This window comes from Psammomys obesus, unplaced genomic scaffold, assembly GCF_907164565.1.
Source record: "Psammomys obesus unplaced genomic scaffold, mPsaObe1.curated_primary_1811, whole genome shotgun sequence".
Lineage (NCBI taxonomy): Eukaryota > Metazoa > Chordata > Mammalia > Rodentia > Muridae > Psammomys > Psammomys obesus.
This window is the reverse complement of record NW_026592510.1, coordinates 25,778,388-25,800,993: the sequence shown is the minus strand read 5'-3', so window position 1 is coordinate 25,800,993 and position 22,606 is coordinate 25,778,388. Positions and strand designations below refer to the sequence as shown.

Sequence of the window (22,606 nt, the reverse complement as noted above, 5' to 3'; positions counted from 1 at the left end):
CTCCATATAATGGGGACAAGGACTGTCTCTAACAGAAACTGATTGGCCTGTTCTTTGATCACCTCCCCTGAGAGTGGAGCAGCCTTGCCAGGCCACAGAAGAAGACAATGCAGCCACTCCTGATGAGACCTGACAGACTAGGATCAGAGGGAAGGAGAGGAGGATCTCCCTTTTCAGTGGACTGGGAGAGGGACACGGGTGGGGAAGAGGGAAGGTAGGACTGGGAGGGGTGGAGGGAGGGAGGTACAGGGGGATACAAAGTGAATAAACTGTAATTAATAAAACTAAAAAACAAGAAAATCATGAAATTTGCATTCAAACAGTGGGATCTAGAAAAGATCATCCTGAGTGAAGTATCTTAGAAACAGAAAGACACACACAGTATATACTCACTTATAAGTGGATATTACACATATAATATAGGTTAAACCTACAAAAATCTGAACACCTAAAGAAGGCAAGCTAGAAGGACGATCCTGGTAAGATGATCAATCCTCACTCAGAAAGGCAAATGGGACAGACATTGGAAGAAGGAGAAAAACAGGAAACAGGACAGGAGCCTACCACAGAGGGCCTCTGAAAGACTCTACTCTATTGTATAAAAGCAGATAATGAGAATCATAAACAAACTTTGGGCACAGTGCAGGGAATCTTAGGAAAAAAGGGGGATATAGTAAGACCTGTAGAGAACAGGAGCTCCACAAGGATAGCAACCAAAATATCTGGGCACAGGGGTCTTTTCTGAGACTGATACTCCAACCAAGGACCATTCATGGGTATAACCTAGAACCCCTGCTCAGATTAGCCCATGGCAGCTCAGTGTCCAAGTGGGTTCCCTAGTAAGGGGAACAGGGACTGTCTCTGACATGAACTCAGTGGCTAGCTCTTTGACCGCCTCCACTGGGATAGGGGAGCAGCCTTTCCAGGCCACAGAGGAGGACATTGCAGCCAGTTCTGATGGATCGGGTAAGCTAGGGTTAGATGGAAGGGGAGGAGCAACTCCCCTATCCATGGATTTGGAGAGAGGCATAGGAAGAGATGAGGGAGGGAGGATGGGATTGGAAGTGGACAAGGGAGGAAACTGTAGCTGGGATACAGAGTTAATAAACTGTAATTAATATAAAAAATTTAAAAATGTATGTATGTATTTATTTATTTATTTTCTTTCCATCCTGGTTGTAGCTTTCCTCCTCTTCTCCCAGTACTGCCCTTCCTTCCACCTACCCCTCTTCTATTCCTCAGAAAAGGGCAGCCCCCTATCCATCCACACCAAGTCATCAAATACCAGGAAGGACCCTGACGTTTGAGGATGCAGTCCTCCCAGTCTGGATAGCCATTCTGAGGGGGGTGTTAAGGTGCAGGACCCCCTCTCTCCAGCAAGGCCTCCTGTTCTCTGCCTGACTTCATCCGGAGAATGTCTCTAGATAGATGCATCTAGCCACATTTGATATACCTTTTACACAGCCCCAGCTAACTCTCACCTTTCCTGTGCCTGTAGAATAACTAGGTCCTGTGTTCCTGTTCTTATGATAGGAGCATGCTGTTTAATGCAAATCAAGCATCCTTGAAGTGCCTAGTTCCAATCAATTATGTACGCCTATCCTTGGACCCCTCCCCTCTCCAAGGAGAATATAACATTTGTTCTCTGGAATTAAAGTTGAACTAGCTCCCTGAAATGGTTCCCAGTGTGTGCAATCCCTGTACAGTGCTCGCCAGCCATTCCAGGAATGCTCCTCTGTATTCTGCCCCTCCTGACTTCAAGGCTGGTGGGAGACAGCCCCAAGGCAGGAGGAGAACCACACATGAAGACTGAGTTCATCCTCTTCCCCTGTGTCCTGGTAAGGCAGTCCTATCAGGGGAAAGTGATCAAAAAGCAGGAAACAGAGTCCATGTCCATCAGTTCCTGCTCCCCTTGCTAGTGGACCCATATGCATCCTGAGCTTCCCATTGGCTACATATATGTCATGGGCCTAGGTCCAGTCCATACATGGTCCTTGGTTGGTGCTTCAGATGCCACAGGCCCCTCTAGACCCTGGTTAGTTGGTTGTGTTGCTCTTCTTGTGGAGCTTTTGTCACCCCTAGGTCTTTTATCTTTCCTCCCATTTCCCACCACACTCTCTACGCTTTTCCCAATGTTTGGCTGTCAGTCCCAGCTTCTGTTTTGAAACATTGCTGACTGGAGCCTCTCCTAGGGCAACTCTGATAGGCTCTTGTCTGCAAGTATAGCAGAGTATTGTTAATGGTGTCAGAGGTTGGCTCTCTTGCATGGGGTGGGTCTTGGTTTGGGCCAGGAATTGGTTGGACATTCCCTCAATCCCTGATCTATCTCTTCTCATTTTGTTTCTGTGGGAACTGTAGACAGGATAAGTTTTGGATTGAAGTTTTGTGTGTGTGTGTGTGTGGGGGGGGTGTTGGTGTTCTCCCTCCACTAGGAGTCTTGTCTAGTTAGAGGGTGTCCTCTTCAGTCTCCATGGCCCCTGATACTAGGAGTCTCAACTAGAGTACCCCTCATATCCTTCCAGGGACCTCTTCTGACTTATGTCTCCAGATTGTCAAAATGGCCCCACCCACAGCTTCTCTTTTCTCTGAAGGCCTTCTAAGGCCTCCTGCTCCCACTCCCCCCAGGTATGATCTCCACCCTTATTTCTCTCTGAGCTCTTTCTCCTACCTTGTTTCCTCTCTTCAAGCACTCCCTCTGTCTAGTCTATTTTCTCTTCTTAGTGAGATTTGTGCATCATCCCTTGGGTCTTCTTTGCTTCTTACAGTCTTTGGGTCTATGAATTGTAGTATGTTTATCTTGTACTATAACTAAAACCCACTTATAAGTTAGTGCATACCATGTGTGTCTTTCTGGGTCTGTGTTACATCATTCAGGATGATCTTTTCTAGTTCCATCCATTTGCCTGCAAATTTCATGGTTTCCTTGTTTTTAATGGCTGAGTGGTATTTTGCTGTGTAAATGTACCACAATTTCTTTATCCAGTCTTTGGTTGAGGAACAGCTAAGTTGTTTCCAGATTTTGGCTATTACAAATAAAGCTGCTATGAACAAATGTTCTTGTTGTGCAGTGCAATATCTTTTGTGTATATGCCTAGTGGTGGTATCTCTGGGTCTTGAGGTAGAGCTATTGCAGTTTTCTGAGAAAACACCAGATTGATTTTCAAAGTGGTTGTACCTGTATGTACTCCCAGCAGCAATGGAGGCATGTTTCCTTTCTCCACATCCTTGCCAACATATGCTATTGCTTGTGATTTTAATCCCAGTTATTCTGACAGGCCTAAAATGGATCCTGAAGTCATATTGATTTGCATTTTCCTGATGACCAAGCATGCTGAACATTTCCTTAAGTGCTTCTCAGCCATTCAGTATTCCTTTGTTGAGAATTCTCTGTTTAACCCATGTGACTCATTTTTTAATTGAAGTAATTTTTTTGGTTGGCATTTATTGTTTTCAGTTCTTTATATGTTTTGAATATTAACCCTTTGTCAGATGTAAGGTTGGTAAAAATCTTTTTCCAATCTGTACACTGCCATTTAGTTCCATTGACAATGTCCTTTGCCTTATAGAAGTCTTTTAGGTGCAAAATGTCCTTGTATTAAATGTTGATCTTAAGTCCTGAGCTGTTGGAGTTCTGTCCAGGAAGTTGTCTCCTGTGCCAATGAGTACAATTACGGTTCTCAATCTCCCTTCTAGTAGTTTTTGTGTTCTGGTTTTACATTCAGGGCTTTGATCCACTTGAACTTTTTGTACAGGACAATAAAGATGGATCTATTTGCATTTTCTACATGCAGATATCCAGTTAGACCAGCCCCATTTATTGAAAATGTCTTTTTCCCATTGTATGGTTTTGGCTCCTTTGTCAAGAATCATGTGTCCATAAGTGTGTGGGTTTATTTCTGGGTCTTCAATTCAATCCCATTGATCAAGCAGTCTATTCTGTGCTAGTACTATGCAGTTTTTATTACTATTTCTCTGTAGTATAGCTTGAACTCAAAAAACATGGATATACCTCCAGAAGTTCTATTATTGTGTAGGCTTGTTTTAGCTATTCTGAGTTTTTTTTTGTTTGTTTGTTTTTCCATATGAAGCTTAGGATTGTTCTTTCAAGGTCTGTGAAGAATTGTGTTGGTATTTGATGGAAATTGCATTGAATCTGTAGATCGCTTTTGGCAAGATGGCCATTTTTCTATGTTCATCCTTCCAGTCCATGAGCATGGGATATCTTTTCATCATATGTTAGTTCTTCAATTTCTTCAGAGACTTGAAGTTCTTGTCATACAGGTGTGTCAGTTGCCTAGTTAGAGTTACGCCAAGATTCTTTATATTATTTGTGGCTATTGTGAAGCATTTGGCTTCCCTACTTTCTTTCTCAGCCCCCTTGTTGTTTACAGAGAGGATACTGATTTTTAAAATTAATCTTATATATAGCCACTTTTCTGAAAGTGTTTATCAGCTGTAGGAATTCTCTGGTGGAATTTCTGTATATTATCATATCATCTGTAAGTAGCAATACTTTAACTTCTTTTCTGATTTGTATCCCCTTGATCAATTTTAGTTGCATTATTGCTATAGCTAAAACTTTCAATACAATATTGAAGAGATATTGTGAGAATGGACAGCCTTATCTTGTCTCTGATTTTAGTGGGATTGCTTTGAATTTCTCTCCATTTAATTTGATGTTGGCTATCTGTTATCTGTATATTGCCTTTGTTATGTTCAGGTACGGGCCTTGTATCTCTGACCTGTCCAATACTTTTATTATAAAAGGGTGTTAGATTTTGTTAAAAGCTTTTTTCTGTATCTAATGAGATGATCATTAATTTTTTTCTTTCAGTTTCTTTATATGTTAGATTACATTGATGGATTTTTGTAACTTGAATCATCCCCACATCCCTGAGATGAAGCCTACTTGGTCATGATGGATCATGTATTTGATGTGTCCTTGGATTTTGTTTATAAGTATTTCATTGAGTATTTTTGCATCAATGTTCATGAGTGAAATTGGTCTCAGAGTCTCTTCGTGTAGTTTAGGTATCAAGATGACTGGGGCCTCATTGAGTTTGGTAATGTTCCTTCTGTTTCTATTTTGTGGAATAGTTTGGGGAGTATTGGTGCTAGCTCATCTTTGAAAGTCTGGTAGTATTCTGCACTAAATCCATCTGGCCCTGGGAATTTTTGTTTGGGAGCCTTTTGATGACTGCTTCTATGTCTTTAGGGGTTATAGGAATGTTTGAACCATTTACCTGATCTTGATTTAACTTTGTTAGGTAAATCTATCAAGAAAGTCAACCATTTCCTTTACATTTTCCAATTTTGTGGAGTACAAGCTTTTGAATTGAGACCTAATGATTTCCTTAGTGTCTGTTGTTATGTTCCCCTTTTCATTTCTGATTGTGTTAATTTAGGTATTGTCTCTTTGTCTTTTAGTTAGTTTGGTTAGGGGTTTGTCTATCGTGTTGATTTTCTCCAAGAACTAGCTCTTCATTTCATTGAGTCTTTTTCGATTGTTTTCTTTGTTTCTAAGTTATTTATTTCAGCCTTGGGTTTGATTATTTCCTGCTGTTTATTCCTCTTGGGTGTGTTTGCTTCTTCTTTTTTTTTTTTTCTAAAGTTTTCATGTGAACTAGTTTCAAGTTGCTAGTATGGAATCTTTCCAATTTTTTTAATGAAGGCACTTATTGCTATGAACTTTCTTAGCACTGTTTTTATGGTATCCCATAATTTTGGGTATATTGTGCCTTCATTTGCATTGAATTCTAGGAAATCTTTAATTTGCTTTTTAATTCTTCCCTGACCCAGTGGTCACTGGGCAGTTTCCATGAGTGCATAAGCTTTTTGTTATTTCTGTTGAGGTCTAGCTTTAATCCATGGTGATCTGATAAAGAACAATGGGTTAATTCAATTTTCTTGTTTTGTTTGAGATTTGCTTTGTGACTGACTATATGGTTGAGATTCCTGTCCCCAGTTTGTTGTAATTCAGTCACCTAATGTTCCCACTAATGCATTTTTCAAAAAGACTCTTGATTCATGAAGATTAATTTTTCAATGACTACAAAACTTTATCAGACTGGTACCACATTGGAACATGAAAGAGTGTATGAAAAGGCCATATGATTACTCTGCCTAGAAGGCAACAACACATTCTTAGCAGATACTGCTGAGTCCAGCCTGTTAAAAACAGCACACATTGGCTAGGAATAAAAAAAAAAAAAACATCTATGGCCACTGCTGGATGATTCACCATGAAAGACTTTTTATTTGTTGCTCTGTATCCGGAGGCATCTACTAGTGTTGTTTTTCTAAAGCTCATGTTGTCAAACTGTCTTCTAGATATGCATATTTATGTCATAACTAGCACTGTACTCTGTCTTCATCAGAGAACTGCTTGCACCAGTAGGCAGTGGTTAGTTAATACAGGCTCTATAACTGGCCAAAGTGCTGCAAAAAAGATGACAGAGGACATGATACCATTTCATAACCTCCAAGGCTTAGGAGACATCTTGGCCAAGTGGGTGGAAAGAATGTATTGTTGATGTTTTTATGTGAATTGATGCCTGCTCAGATGGAGAGGTGGCAGACGGTGTTTCTTGTTCTATAATCTTCTACTCACTTGAACTTTATTTTTTTTTCTACATCTTTACATTTTCAAGTCATTTTTATCAGTTTTGGTCTAATTTTCCAAGCTGTCCTTGCCTATATCTGGATCAACTACTTTTTCAGGACTTATACTATGGTCTGTGCTATACTTTAAAATGATTTGGGGGGGATTGTTGTAAATTAATAATAAATGAATGGGTGTTGGGCTATATAATGTTATTTATTAGCCCTAAGATCGTTATGGTTGTATTACCTAACCTGCTATCACAAATAATAAGACACAGACACTTGTTAGATTTTTATAATTGCCTTATTTACCTTGGGCCAGGCAGATTTTCATACCTAGGGTGTCTGAATAACCTCACCATCCATCTCCCAGCCCCCATCCAATGTCATCCACCTTAATCATTTCAATCTGGACTACCTTCCATCCATAATCCCATGATACTTGCTTGTATTCTTCATCTGGGCCTTTCCACACCATTATTGAAGTTCTTCTTCTTCTCCCATGTGGTTCTAGCTCCAGTTTAACCCATTGTGGCATCCTCCTTCCTTTTGTCTTTCCATTCATCTGATTCCCATGATTCTCTCTTGAACTCCAAAGCCCAGGATCCTTAGTCATGCCCACCCCATTCTGCCCTGCCCAGGTATAGGCTGTTTAATCAACCACTCAGGTATAATGCCTTAGGCAAGTTTACACAACAAGAATAGGTTTATACAACAAAGATAGGTTTACGTAAGAATGTGCTCATCTGAGCAGGGACAAGCTCTTGGGGCCAGTAGTTAACACCAAATACATAGTACTAGGCCAACCCCCAACAAGGGATATGAATTATTAATCTTTTTTGTGTTCTATACCCATAATGTAATTTTCTGATTCCAAATATATTAAATTTTCTTTTTTTCTTCTGTAATGTATTTTGACGTCATAATTGAGTCATATGGCTGTAGATGCATGCTTTAGTTTTGATTCTTTTGATATATTTGTTGGTTTCATCCCTTTTTAAACCAGTACCATGATGGTCTTATTTGGTACTGAGGAATTTAATGGAAAATAAAACATTGTGACACTTTTAACATTGTTCTTTCTGAGATGGATTGTTTAAAATAGTCAGGGGATTTTGTGTTTATATTCAGATTTGAGAATTTCTCTCTCTATTTCCCTGAAGATTACTTTTTTAGAACCTTGATAGGAATTTCCCTGAATTTGTTGACTTTTTCAGTAATATGAGTATTTTGACAATATGTTTCTTGTCATTTCATGAGAATAGGTGCTTTTCCTAACTTTTAATGTCTTATTTATTTTCTTCAAAGTTTTAAAGTTTTCATTGTGGGGGTTCTCACATCACTTTATTTAGGTGATTGTCACCTTGACGTAGTCTACAGTCACCCGGAAGATAGATTCAGTGAGGTGCTGTCTACATTGGATTGGCCTGTGCTCATATCTGTGGGTTATCTCAATTAAGTTAATTGATAATGGGAAGTCACAGACACTATAGGCAGCACCCTTTTCTAGACAGGCGGCCTTGAATTGTGTGAGTAAGAGAGGACAATCAAATAGGCAGTGAGCATGCATGCATTCACTACTCTCTGCTCTTACCTATAGCTCCATGCTTCTTTGCTTGAGTGCCCAATAGTGATGGACTGTAACTTGGAATTAACAGTTAAAACAAATTCTTTCTACCTTGGGTTGTTTCTTGTCAGGATACTTTTTCACATCTATAGAACTGGGCAGGCACATTTGAAGGTATTTATTTCATTGAGGCTATTTTAAATGTGTTGTATTCTTAAACTCTCTCTCAATGTGTACCTTATGGGTATATAGAAATGCTGATTGTTCTTGTATGTTCTCTTTCACATCCTAACATTTTTTGATAGAGTTTTTGTTTTTGTTTTTATTTTTGTTTTTTCTGATCTAAGGGTTTTCTGGTAGAGTCTGTTGTAATTATTGAATCATGTCATCCCAAACAGGGATAATTTGGTTTCTTCCTGTGTTCTTTGGGACACATTCTTTTTATGCTGATTTTCTTGCCTAAAAATTTAGGCAACTCTAACAGTTATTCTTCTATCACTGTGATAAAGTTCTCTGACAAGAAGCAAGTCTGGGAATAAAGGCTTTATTCTGGTTTGAAGTTCAGAGTGTTAGAGTCCATCACAACAGGGAAGAGAAAGTGACAGGTAAGAAAGACATAGCAGCAGGGACAAGCAATTGAGCACATTTTTCATTTGTACACATGAGTCAGAGAAGGGAAATACGATGTGGAAGAAGACATTAAAACCTCAAGTCTTCCTTGAGTGTCTTTCTTCTAGCAATGTGCAGCCTTCTAAAGTAGTTGTTCTGAATCTGTGGGTTGTGACCTCTTGAGTGTCAAAAGACCCTTTCACAGGGTACACATATCAGATATTTTGTGTATCAGATAATATCAGACGCTTACTTTATATTCATAACAGTAGCAAAAAGCCGGAGACTGACTGCCCAAGTAAAATTCCTATGACTCGAATCACCCTGTTCCTGGCCTTGAGTAATTGCCTAACAAATGGCCTTCAAGATAAATGGCCTTCAAGATAAATTGTCTCCCTGGGCAGGCAGGCTGGAACTTCCCAAGAGAAACTGCAAGATGTTCCTTTTCCAGGCCTGCTGAGGCTGACTCCCCCCGCCCTGCTCGCCTACTTCCTGGTAAGACTGTCTTAAAAAGAAGTAGCTTTCTTTCAACAAACGAGACCTTGACAAGACTTTGGTTTGCTTGGTCTCATCTTTCTCAACCGTTTCTTTTTTTTTTTTTTTTTTTTTTCAGGTATAGACCTCCTCGGATCCCCCACGAATAACTGGGTCCCACGGGTTGGGGCAGCAAAATTATAGTTACAAAGTAGCAATGAAAATAATGTTATGGGTGGGGGTCATCACAAATACAAGGAACTGTATAAAAGGACCACAGCGTTAGGAAAGCTGACAACTACTCTCTTAAAGTTTCTGTAGACTTTTCAAACATCTTCCTCAGCTGGGGAGGAAGTGTTCAACTACACAAGCCTATGGAGGCATTTCCTACTAAAACCATCACAGCGCACAGTGAAAAGCGTTTAGAGAACGGACACATTTCTCTCAGTCCATATTAGTAAAGGAAAATGCTTAATTTTCTTCTGTCAATATCCTTAAAAAGATAAGTGTGACATAAGAAACATTTATTATGTCTGTAATTTCCTTTGATTCCTATTTTCATCAGGATGTTGTGTCATTAAGAAAAGTATCTTAAAAACAAAACAATAAACAATAAAAAAACAAAAAGCAAACACTTTTCTTTTGTTCTCTTCTCTTTTTTCCTTCTGACTCTCCTTCACAGAATTACAAGGAATCAGCTTCTTGTCTGCCATATTACCCAGAAGTTGCTCTGATTGATTTTATTTTCAATCCCCTCTGCTTTGAGACAACTTAAAGCTTTTTGTTTTGTTTTTTGCTTTTTTCCGGCAAGACTTTTTCCTTACTTTGAAATTCAACAAATTACCCAAATATATTTTAGGTGTGGAGAGGGAATGGATTTCTATGGCATTTTCACTTCCATGTGGTTTTATTTCTGGAAAATTTTCCTGTCTTTTTTTTTTTCAATTCTATTTTTTTCAGTTGTTTCCTTGAGTTTTGACTTTTGTGTTGCACACAGTAGTTTTCAGATCCACCGTTCTTCTTTTTTATTTTATTTTATTGATTACACTTTATTCACTTTGTATCCCCCTATAAGCTCCTCCCTCCTCCCCTCCCGACCCCACCCTTCCACCCCCTTTTTCATGCATGCCTCTCCCCAAGTCCACTGATAGGGGAGGTCCTCCTCTCCTTCCTTCTGATCTTAGTCTATCAGATCTCATCAGGAGTGGCTGCATTGTCATCTTCTGTGGCCTGGTAAGGCTGGTCCCCCCTCAGGGGGAGGTGATCAAAGAGCAGGCCAATCAGATTATGTCAGAGTCAGTCCCTCTTCCCATTACTATGTAACTCACTTGAACACTAAACTGCCACGGGCTACATCTGTGCAGGGGTTCTAGGTTATCTCCATGCCTGGTACTTGGTTGGAGTATGAATCTCTGGGAACACCCTTGTGTTCAAATTTTCTGGTTCTGTTGCTCTCCTTGTGGAGTCCACTGTTCTTCTTCATTAAACATTCTACCTCTGTTTTTGTAGAGTAATGTGGTTTTATTTAAACATTTATGCTGTGTATACTATTTGTGTTGCTGGTGACTGTAGCACAGTCTTGGAAGTGTTTTTGCTTTTCTTCATTTGCTTGGTCATCCATAAAAGGCAGCGACCCTCCTAACCTGAACTTTCTGAAGCACTTTCATATGTCCCCTAGAGCAAGCACCTGCCAGACTGGAGCACATGGGCCACGTTTAGAACAGTAAGCAGTGGGCATCAATAACCCCCTCCTTTCCTTCTCTCTCATTTTCTCCTGTGTCCCGATGTGGTACAAAGCCATGATCATTTTACTGGGGAAGAAAATGCGGAAATAATCACAGAGATGTAAGGAAAGGCCACTAATTATAACTGAATATGTGGTTTTGATTAGGACACAAGCTTGCATGTTATAATTATTGTTTGAGAAGTTGTGCTGCATTTATGTAAGAAACAGAGAACATGGTACATCAACTTCAGTGAAGCTTCTGACAACCAGGGCTTTTCTTTCCAAATATGGAGCTTGTCAGAAGCAGTACCTTGGCTTGAATGGGGAAGATACTGACTTGGAGTGCTTAAGCTGTAAATGGTGATTTGTAGAGGGGTAGCAATGAAACTGCTTAATATGGTGGCCACAGGAGAGTCCAGTGTTTGATGTCATCATTGATCATTTTTCTTTATGGCCACAGCAATGGGAAACTTACTTTCAGGGCAGTGTAGGACAATGCTTGACCAAACACAGTGTTCCTGATGCCCGATCCTTAGGCTTGATAGTCGTGTTGATAGAGAGGATCTCTGTACCTTATTACCATCACTGAAAATGCAATTTTCACAAATCAAAGCCCATTCAGTGCAAGACCCAAGACTTAGGATAACAACAGACAGATTGTAACATGCTAGGAGAGTAATTTATTAGTGCAAGATGTTGAAACCTTCACATTGCTCAGGGAAAGTCAGGTGACTACTAGGTGATGTCTGATCGATGGAAAATAATGCTGAAGATCCTGAAAACCACATGTTATCAAAAGTTGAATCTGGAAATAAACAGAAAGTAAGAGAAGAAAAGTGAGGAGAGGCAGGAAGCTCCTGGAGAAGAAATCTTAACAAACCAAGAGACCAAGGGAAAATGCAATGTGTGCCAGGGGAAATAACATCAAATAATGCATAGTAGTCGATACTCTTTTCAAATTCAGGCAAATACACTCTGACTGGAGTCAACAGTGTGGCACAAGTCCCTGTTTCTCTGTGCAATCTCTGTGATCAGGAGATAAAAGAGTGGGCCACTGCTCCCCAGGTGACCCTCTGATGATATAGAATTGTGAACTCTACTCTCCTTCCAATGGAATAACCAGGGGAGACCCATGGCAGAAGTGGGTGGGTAGTATTGAAACAGGAAGTTTTCAGGTTCCTGGCAGGGCCAGCTAGGTTGGCAGAGAAATATGTCCTGCCAATACTCTGCTCATCAGGATGTTGTCTCCAGTTTCTTTCCTCCAATCTGTCTGATTTTTATTCACTAACAATTCCAACACATTCAATAGAGATAATATCCACTTATTGTACAGATGTTAACTTCAGGAAAGCCCCCAGCAGATTGACAATAGAGGTAGCCTCGAATACTCCCTTTGTGGGCCCTGTTTGTCCTTGTTAGGATGTCATGAGAGTGTTACATGTAGGGTGGAACTCTAGAAGGATGCATCCATCCCAGGTAGTGTTTACAACTGAACTCACATCAGCAGTGTATCCCTGAACCAACCTATCACTGATGTCCTGTGTTTCCCCCATATGTGTGTTCCCCACAGAATGTCAGGTCAACTTACTTTGTGACCTTCTGAGTGTATTATGCAAAATAAACATACCAATACAAATGTTATTTTATTTCTATGTCTTTCGTCCATCATGTCGATACATTTCTTCACTTCCATTTTTGCATCAACAGCCTCTTGAGGTGCATTATATCTCTCAAGTTCCTTCCTCAATGTTGTCTTTTTCCCCGCTACGAAGATGAGGACTTCATGTGCATAAGCTTTGCAGACATGGTCAGCATTAGCTGAAAAGTGTAAGGAGAAAGAGAAAGAGTTACAGTTAACCAATTTTGCTTTGTTTAGTTTTGTTTTTCTGGGACAGGGTTTCTCTGTGTAGCCCTGGCTGTCCTGGAATGCACACTGTAGAGTAGGCCGGCCTGGAACTCACAGAGATCTGCCTGCCTCTGCCTTCTGAGTACTTGGATTAAAGGCATGTGCCACCACCACCTGGCAACTTCTTAATTTTAATTAATTTTTTCACATGAGCCTCTGTGACTTGAGACGGCAGATGAGAGAGTGTACACAGCATATTGTAACCCACTCCGCGACTTTGCTGGTGTAAGATAGCGTGACTTCCTCAAGATCACACAGCAAGGACAGAAGAAAGATAATTGTTGGCTCTCTATATTTCTGTATTTAGTCCACACCCATGACTCCCACAACTTCTATGGCTTGCTGAAATTCCCCTTTCTAGCATTAAAAGTTTGAGGTTTGACTGAATCTTCAGTAGCACTTTTGTGACTCTTGGATAGGTGAACAAAAGGATCTTTTTGCATCATCCAACATAACATGAATAACAGAATTAGAATTTTACCAAGAGACAAAAAAAAGTAAAAAGCAAATAGACTGATCATATGTAGAATGGTAACATTTTGAAATGGACAGACTAAGATCATGGCATCAGGTACAGTTCAAGGTTAAAAGCTAAAGTTCTAAGAGGTGATCAGTTTTGATACACACCAGAGCTTATCTGGGAAATCTGGATAGAAAAGGAAATCCTTTTCTACAGTGATGGTCAGATTACTTCTAGGGAGTACCGATTTTAAAGATCTATCATGAATGTTTGTATAGAACTGAAGAAATCAACTTTCCTAATCTATGTTCTACATTCTCTTTATGGTTCTTAAAACAAACAAACAAAAAAGCAAATCTCCAGAGGTTGCCTGGACTGGCCTTAGACCGAAGTTCCTCTTGTTTCAACCTCCTCCAGCTTGGATGGCAGGATGTGTTACCGTAGCCAATTTTCCTATGGACATGACAATAGTATACTTAAGAAGTGCCTGAATAGGGTCTGATGTGAGACTTAAGCAGATTACCACAGTCTGTAGGGAAATGTGGTAGGTTATAGGATGAGGGGTAGTTAGGCAGACAAGAGGAGATCCAGGAAGGAGAAAGTAACTATTAATGAAACTCAGTTCAGTTTGAAGGTACAGATATGTAAGAATGTTCTGTTTATGTGTAAATGTTTGCAAAGATATAGTTAATTTAAGAAAATGGATGGACACGCCATTTCTTTCTTTTTTTTTTTTTGCTGTTAATATTCATGATTTCTTTTCTTTTTTAATTTTTTTATTTTATCATATCATCTGCAAATAGTGATACTTTGACTTCTTCGTTTCCAATTTGTATCTCCTTGGTCTCCTTTAATTGCCTTATTGCTCTAGCAATGGCTTCAAGAACAGTGTTGAAGAGGTACAGAGAGACTGGGCAGCCTTCCCTTGTCCCTGATTTCAGTGGGAATGAGTTAAGTTTCTCTCCATTGAGTTTGATATTGGCTATGGGTTTGCTGTATATTGCCTTTACTATGTTCAGGTATGTGCTTTGTATCCCTGATCTCTCCAAGACTTTGAACATGAATGGATGTTGAATTTTGTCAAATGCATTTTCAGCATCTAAGGAGATGATCATGTGGTTTTTCTCCTTCAGTTTGTTTATGTGGTGGATCACATTGATGGATTTTCGTGTATTGAACCACCCCTGCATGCCTGGGATGAAGCCTACTTGGTCGTAGTTGGATGATGTCTTTGATGTGTTCTTGTATTCAGTTTCCAAGTATTTTGTTGAGTGTTTTGGCCACGCCATTTCTATCAACATTCTATCAACAGGACCCTCAGGAAACTGACCAACCTACACCGGTCTGACTATCCCCAGAGTCTAGTTGAAGGATTTGAAGATATTTAACTCACAGATTCAGAGAATATTGACTGTTGGGAATAGAGAGCTCTCTCAAGTTACCTTTCCAGATACAAAGACAATAAACTGCAAAATAACACAACAAACAAAATCCCTTTAATAAAAATATTTCCTCAACTTGGTTCATAGTGGCCTTTTTTGGTTGTTTTATCCCTCTCCCCTGCATCGAGCTTCTCAAGTAAGAGAAAAATTAGTTGAATATTGGCCTATAGACAACATCAAACCAAATAGAGAGAAACTTAAATAAATTCCACTGAAATCAGGGACAAGGCAAGGCTGCCCACTCTCTCTGTATCTCTTCAACACAGTACTTGAAGTCCTAGCTAGAGCAAAAAGCCAACTAAAAGAGATCAAGGTGGTACAAATTGGAAAAGAAGAAGCCAAAGTATCACTGTTCACATATGATATAATATTAAACATGAATGACCCCCAAAATTTTACCAGGGAACTCCTCCTTCATCAAAATGGCTGGATAAAAAAAAATAACTAAAAAAAAAACAGTATCCCTCCTGTATACAAAAGTCAAATGGGCTAAGAAACAAATTAGGGAAACAACATACTTCACAATAGCAAGAAAAATCATTTAGTATCTTGGTGTAACTCTAACCAAGCAAGTGAAAGACTTGTTTGAAGAAAATGTCAAGTCTCTGAAGAAAGAAACAGAAGAAGATTTCAGAAGAAGGAAATATCTCCCATGTTCATGACTCTGTGGGATTAACATAGAAAAATGGCCACCACACCAAAAGCAATCTACAAATTCAATGCAATTCCCATCAAAATACCAACACAATTATAAAGACCTTGAAAGAACAATTCTGAACTTCATATGGAAATTTTTTTTTAAAAACCCAGAATATCTGAAGCAATCCTGTACAATGAACTATCTTCTGGAGGTATCTCTATTCCTGATCTCAAGCTGTACTATAGAGCAACAGTAATAAAAACTGCATGCTACTTGCATAGAAACAGACTGGTGGATCAGTGGAATCACATTAAAGACTCAGAAATAAACCCACATACTTATGGACACCTGATTTTTGACAAAGATGTGAAAACCATAAAATGGAAAAAAAAAGATAGCATCTTCAATAAGTGGTGCTAGTCTAACTGGATGTCTACATGTAGAAAAATGCAAATAGACTCATATCTATCAATATGCACAAAATTAAAGTTTAAAGGGTCAAAGACCTCAACATAAAACCAGACAACTAAATCTGTTGGAAGAAAAAGTGGGGGCAAACCTTGAACTCATTGGCACAAGAGACAACCTCCTGAACAGAACACCAACAACTCAACCACTAAGATCAACAACTAATGAATGGGACCTCATGAAACTGAAAAGCTTCTTTAAAGCAAAGGACCCTGTCAACAGAACAAAACGACATCCTACAGACTGGGAAAAGATCTTTATAAACCCTACATCCGGCAGAAGGCTAATATCCAGAATGAATTCAAGAAATTAAACACCAACAAACCAAACAACCTAATGAAAAATTGAGCAGAGAGCTAAACAGAGAATTCTCAACAGAGGAATTTTGAATGGCAGAGAAACACTTAAAGAAATGCTTTTTGTCTGATGTTCTTCCATTCTATTATCACCCTGAACAAAACTAAAGTACAAGTGGATCAAAGACCTCAACATAAAACCAGACCCATTAAATCAGTTAGAAGAAAAAGTGGTGAAGAGCCTTGAACTCATTAGCACAGGAGACAACTTGCTGAACAGAAACAAACAGCACAGGCTCTAAGAGCAACAATCAATAAATGGGACCTCATGAAACTGAAAAGCTTCTGTAAAGCAAAGGACACCATCATCAAAACAAAACGACTGCTTACAGATTGAAAAAGAATCTTCCCCAACCCTTTATCTGACAGAGGGCTAATATCCGGTATATATAAAGAACTAAAGAAGCTGAAAAGCAGCAAACCGAGAAATCCAATTAAAAAAATGGGGAACAGAGCTAAACAGAACTCTCTGTAGAGGAATACCGAATGGCAGAGAAACACATAAAGAAATGCTCAACGTCATTAGCAATTAGAGAAATGCAAATCAAAACGACTCTGAGATTTCACCTTACACCCATCAGAATGGCCAAGATGAAAAACTCAAGTGACAACACATGCTGAAGAGGTTGTGGAGAAAGGGGAACCCTCCTCCACTGCTGGTAGGAATGCAAACTTGTACAACCACTCTGGAAATCAATCTGGCGCTTTCTCAGACAACTAGGAATAGCGCTTCCTCAAGATCCAGCTATACCACTCCTAGGCATATATCCAAAAGATTCCCAAGTACACAATAAGGACATTTGCTCAACCATGTTTGTAGCAGCCTTATTTGTAAGAGCCAGAAGCAGGAAACAGCCCAGATGCCCCTCATTGGAGGAATGGATGCACAAATTGTGGTATATCTACACAATGGAATATTACTCAGCAATAAAAAAAAAAAACAAGGAAATCATGAAATTTGTGGGTAAATGGTGGGATCTGGAAAGGATCATCCTGAGTGAGCTATCCCAGAAGCAGAAAGACACACAAGATATATACTCACTCATATAGACATATAATATAGGATAAACCTACTAAAATCTGTACACCTAAAGAAACCAATCTAGAGGAAGGACTCTGGCTAAAATGTTCAATCCCTATTTAGAAAGGCAAAGAGGATGGACATCAGAAGAAGAAGAAAACAGGAAACAAGTTAGAAGCCTTCCACAGAGGACCTCTGAAAGGCTCTGCCCTGCAGACTAATTTTCTGAAAGTGAAAAATTTGCCCCCTTTTTTATGTCCAGTACTTCATTATACGAATATAAATTTTCTTTATCTGTTTGTTTATTAATGTGCACCAAGATGGATGATTTTATTAACATCAAGATTAGCATATTGCCATGAGCATAATGGATATATGGTTGCATAGGGTATACCATAACTATGTAGAAATCTGTGTGTCTGTGTGTGTATGCGCACCTGTGTGTGTGTGTGTGTGTGTGTGTGTGTGCATGTTCCTTCAAACAGATTCAAGTAGTATCTTGGCTTGGATATCTTTTTATTTGCATGTAATTTAAGACAGATTGAAGTCTTCCTTTTAGGATTTAAATAAAAATCCATTTTACTTGAAAAAAAAAAAAAGAAATGCTCAACATCCTTAGTCATCAGGGAAATGCAAATCAAAACGACTCTCAGATTCCATCTTAAAATTATCAGCATGGCCTATGATCAAAATCTCAAGTGGCATCTCATGCTGGAGAGAATCTCGAGAAAGGAAAACTCTCCTCCATTGTAGGTGGGAGTGCAAACTTGTATAAGCACTTTAGAAATCAGTCTGTCGCTTTCTCAGTAATAGCTCTACCTCTTACCTGCAAATTTCATGTAAATGGTGGGATCTGGAAAAGATAATCCTGAGTGAGCTATCCCAGAAGCAGAAAGATGCACACAGTATATACTCACTCATATAGACATATAATAAAGGATAAACCTACTAAAATCTGTACACCTAAAGAAACCAATCTAGAGGGAGGACTCTTGCTAAAATGTTCAATTCCTATCCAGAAAGCAAAGAGGTTGGACATCAGAAAAAGGAGAAAAGAGGGAACAAGTCAGGAGCCTGACACAGAGGACCTCTGAAAAGCTCTGCCCTGCAGACTATCAATGTAGATGCTGAGACTTATGGGCCACCTTTGGGCAGAGTGCAGGGAATCTTAGGAAAGAAGTGGGAAACAGTAAGATCTGGAGAGGACAGAAATTCCACAAGGAGAACAACAGAACCAAAAAATTCTGAGCACAGGGGTCTTTCCTGAGACTGCTATTCCAACCAAGGACTATGCATGGAGATAACCTAAGACCCCTGCGCAGATGTAGCCCATGGCAGTTCAGTATCCAAGTGGGTTCCATTGTAATAGGAATAGGGACTGTCTCTGACATGAACTGATTGGCCTGCTCTTTAATTACCTTCCCCTGAGGGGGAAGCAGCATTACCAGGCCACAGAGGAGGACAGTGCAGCCACTCCTGATGAGACCTAATTGACTAGGATCAGAAGGAAGGAAAAGAACTCCTCCCCTATCAGTGGGCTTGGGGAGGGGCATGCATGCAGAGGGGGGAGGAAGGGAGGGATTGGGATGGGAGAAGGGAGAGAACCACAGGGGGGATACAAACTGAATTAAGTGTAAAAGAAAAATAGCTCTACCTCAAGTTCCAGCTATACTACTCCTGGGTATATATCTGAAATTGCTCCACCGTTCACCAAGGGCATTTGCTCAACTATGCTCATAGAAGATTTATTTGTAAAAGCCAGAATCTGGAAACAACCAAGATGTCCCTCAAAAGAGCAATGAATACAGAAATCGTGGTACATTTACACAATGGAATACTACTCAGCTATTAAAAACAAGGAAATCATGAAAGTTGCAGGCAAGGGGATGGAACTAGAAAGGATCATTCTGAGCGAGATAAACCAGAACCAGAAAAACACACATGGTATATATTCACTTATAAGCAGCTATTAACCATATCATATAGGATAATGATACTAAAATTTACAGACCTAAAGAGCTAAAGAACAAGAAGGACCCTAGGGAGGATGCTTAAATCTCATGAAGAATGGCAAACAGATTCTGGCTGTATGAATAAAACTGTTATGCACATAGTTGAGTATCCTTGTTATATGGTTGAGCATCTTTTGGATATATGCTGAGGAGTGGAATAGCTGGATCTTGAGACAACACTATACCTAATTTTCTGAGAAAATGACAGCTTGATTTACAAAGTGGTTGTAAAGTTTACATTCCTACCAGTAATGGAAGAGGGCTTCCCTTTCTCCACAACCTCTCCAGCATGTGTTATCCCTTGAGATTCTCTGCCATTTGATATTCCTCTGTTGAGAATTCTATGTTTAACTCTGTATCCCATTTTTTAATAGGATTCCTTGGTTTGTTGGCCAGAATCTGCAAAAAACCTAGATGTCCTTCAACTGAAGAATGGATACAGAAACAGTGGTACATTTATACAACGGAATATTACTCAGCAATTAAAAACAAGGAAATCATGAAAAATGCTGGAAAATGGATAGAAGTAGAAAAGATCATCTTGAGTGAGGTCACCCCAAAGCAGAAAGACACATATGTTATATATTCACTTAAAAGTAGATAATAGCCACATAGTACAGGATAAACATACCAAAAGCCAAACAACAAGGAGGATCCTAGGGAAGATGCTTAATCCTCATTCAAAAGAGCAAACAGGATAGACATCAAAAGCAAGGGAAGACAGGGAACAAAACAGGAACCTTCCACAGGGGGCCTCTGAAAGAATATACTCATCAGAGTAGTGAAGTTGATGCCTAGAGACTCATAGCCAAACTTTGGCTAGAGTGCAGGAAATCTTACGGAAGAAGGGGAAGATAGAAAGACCTGGAGGGGACTGGAGCTCCACAAGGAGACCAACAAACCAGAAAATCTGGGCCCAGTGCAGAGACCAATACTCCAACCAAGGAAAATGCATGGAGAGGAACTAGAACCCCACTCCTGTTCATATGAAGCCCATAGGCTGCTCAGTTTCCAAGTGGGTACCCTAGTAAGGGGAACAGGAGCTGTCTCTGACATGAACTCAGTGGCTGGTTTTTTGATCACCTGCCACTGGGGCTATAGCCTTGCCAGGCCACAGAGGAAGATGATTCAGCCTCTCCTGATGAGACCTGATAGCCTAGGGTCAGATAGAAGGGGAGGAAGTACTCTCCTATCAGGGGACTAGGGGAGGGGTAGAGGGAGAGAAGAGGGAGAGAAGAGGGCTGGTTGGGATTGTGAGGAGATGATGGAGGGAGCCTCAGCAGGTAAACAAAATGAATAAATTGTAATAAATAAACAAATAAAATGTTAAAAAATGACAAGAAACCCCATAAAAGAATAGCAAACAGGATAGACACCAGAAGTGGTGGAAGAGAGGGGACAGGCTAAGAGCCTAACATAGAGGTCCTCTAAGAGACTCCATCCAATGAAGGATCGAAGGATCAAAGCAGATGCAGAGACTCACGGCCAAACTTTGGGCTGAGCACAGGGAGTTTTATGGAAGAAGGGAGTGGAGAAATTAAAGGACTCAGAGAGAGTAAGAGCTCCACAAAGGGACCAACAAAGCCAAAAAACTTTTCCCAGTGTGTCCTACAAAGACATGCACCAACCAAGGACCATGCATGGAGAGGACCTAGACTCCCTGCTCAGAAGTAGCCTATAGGCAGCTCAGTCTTCTTGTGGGTGTCCCAGTAAGGGGAGCAGGGGATGTCTCTGACATGAGATGTCTCTGACATGAACTTTGTTGTCTGCTCTTTGATCACTAGCCCCTGGCGATGGGACCTTGCCAGGCCACAAAGGACAAGGATCCAGGCAGTCCTGATGAGACTTGTTAAGCTGGGGTCATTTGGCAGGGGAGGGGACTCCCCTGTTCAGTGGACTGTGGGAAGGGGTTAAGGGGAAAGAGGCAGGGAGTGTGGAAGTGGGAGGAGATCAGGGAGGCGATGACAATTGATATATAACATGTAAAAAATAAAATAAAATAATAGAGAGAGAGAAAAGGAGGGTTAGTAAAGGAGGTTGGAACAAATTTTAGATTATTAATCTTTTCCTAACATGAACCTTATCACACATAAACTTGTCAACTGTTCAAAGAGGTGAACTCACCAGGAGCTGTGGCTGGATGAATCATAAATAATACTCACCTTCATAGCAAAAAACAGCCAGGATGAGTAAGAGAAAACACAGGCTCAGCCTCATGGTGCTCAGTTTGCTTTTAGACTTAGCAAATATGAGCAAATGGAATCTACCAGAACCTGTGGAGACCAGGGATATTTATACATGGTGAGGTTTACAGGTCCTTCCCTCAGGCAAATGAGCTCAGAAAGCCTGTGTAGGCCCTCCTTCTGTGTCACTGAGGCCTGATCCCCTCACCCCATCCATCCTGTTGGGCTCTAGCCTGGAAGAATAACCTCGTGGGATCATTACTCTTCCTTCAGGTGACTTTCACATTAACCAGGAAGCAATCTGTGATGTTTCAGTTTACCTTTGAGCTTTTGATTATTGCGCTTGATTTCTCTCTTGCTCAACAGGCACAGGTGGCTTCTGACATCAGGATGACCTTCTCTAGGGCATAGAACCTCCAAATACCAGCCCTGGAAATGAGAGCTTTGCAACTGGACTCTGCCATCATTCGTACAAATTCCAGAATAGAACTACATCAAAAGACCAGGAAGATCTGCAGAAACAACCACAACACACTGGAAACAAATATCAAAATACACTCCAAATTTGTTAAAGAAGGAAACATTGGATAAGAGAAAGTAAAACTGCTACAGAGGGCCTCTGAAAGCCAGAAGAAGAAAACAGGAAACAACCTAGGAACCTGCCACAGAGGGCCTCTGAAAGCCTCTGCCCTGCAGACTATCAAAGCAGATGCTGAGCCTGATGGCCAACTGTCGGGCAGTGTGAATGGAATTTTAGGTAAGAAGTGGGAAATAGCAAGAGCTGGAGAGGACAGGAACTCCACAAGGAGAGCAACAGAACAAGAAAATTTGAACACAGGGAACTTCCCAGAGACTCATATTCCAACCAAGGACTATTCATGGAGATAACCTAGAACCCCTGCACAGATGTAGCCCATGGCAGTTCAGTGTCCAAGTGGGTTACATAGTAATGGGAAGAGGGACTGACTCTGACATAATCTGATTGGCCTGTTCTTTGATCACCTCCCCCTAACGGGGGAGCAGCCTTACCAGGCCACAGAAGATGACAATGCAGCCACTTCTGATGAGAACTGATAGACTAAGATCAGAGAGAAGGAGAGGAGGACCTCCCCTATCAGTGGACTTGGGGAGGGGCATGC

General features: G+C 40.3%; 1 protein-coding gene across 1 annotated transcript; it reads right to left on the bottom strand.

The window, feature by feature from the left end:
- Nucleotides 1-11,703: 11,703 nt before the first annotated feature.
- On the bottom strand, nucleotides 11,704-21,516 carry LOC129681992 (prostatic steroid-binding protein C1-like). Its single transcript, XM_055614207.1, has 3 exons — nucleotides 21,447-21,516; nucleotides 12,607-12,797; nucleotides 11,704-11,784 (listed from the first exon to the last, which is right to left on the bottom strand). The coding sequence occupies exons 1-3, from the start codon at nucleotides 21,499-21,501 to the stop codon at nucleotides 11,704-11,706; spliced, it is 327 nt and encodes a 108-aa protein (XP_055470182.1). The 5' UTR covers nucleotides 21,502-21,516.
- Between the last annotated feature and the right edge of the window lie 1,090 nt (nucleotides 21,517-22,606).

Bases quoted from the DNA above. Each gene is read 5' to 3' on its own strand.
- LOC129681992 (XM_055614207.1), bottom strand. From the start codon at position 21,501: ATGAGGCTGAGCCTGTGTTTTCTCTTACTCATCCTGGCTGTTTTTTGC. The intron at 12,798-21,446 runs GTGAGTATTATT...TACACTTTTCAG, and splicing joins GGCTGTTTTTTGCTATGAAG to CTAATGCTGACCATGTCTGC. The intron at 11,785-12,606 runs GTATGTTTATTT...GTTTATTTCCAG, and splicing joins ATAAAATAACATTTGTATTG to ATTCAACTTTTGATAACATG.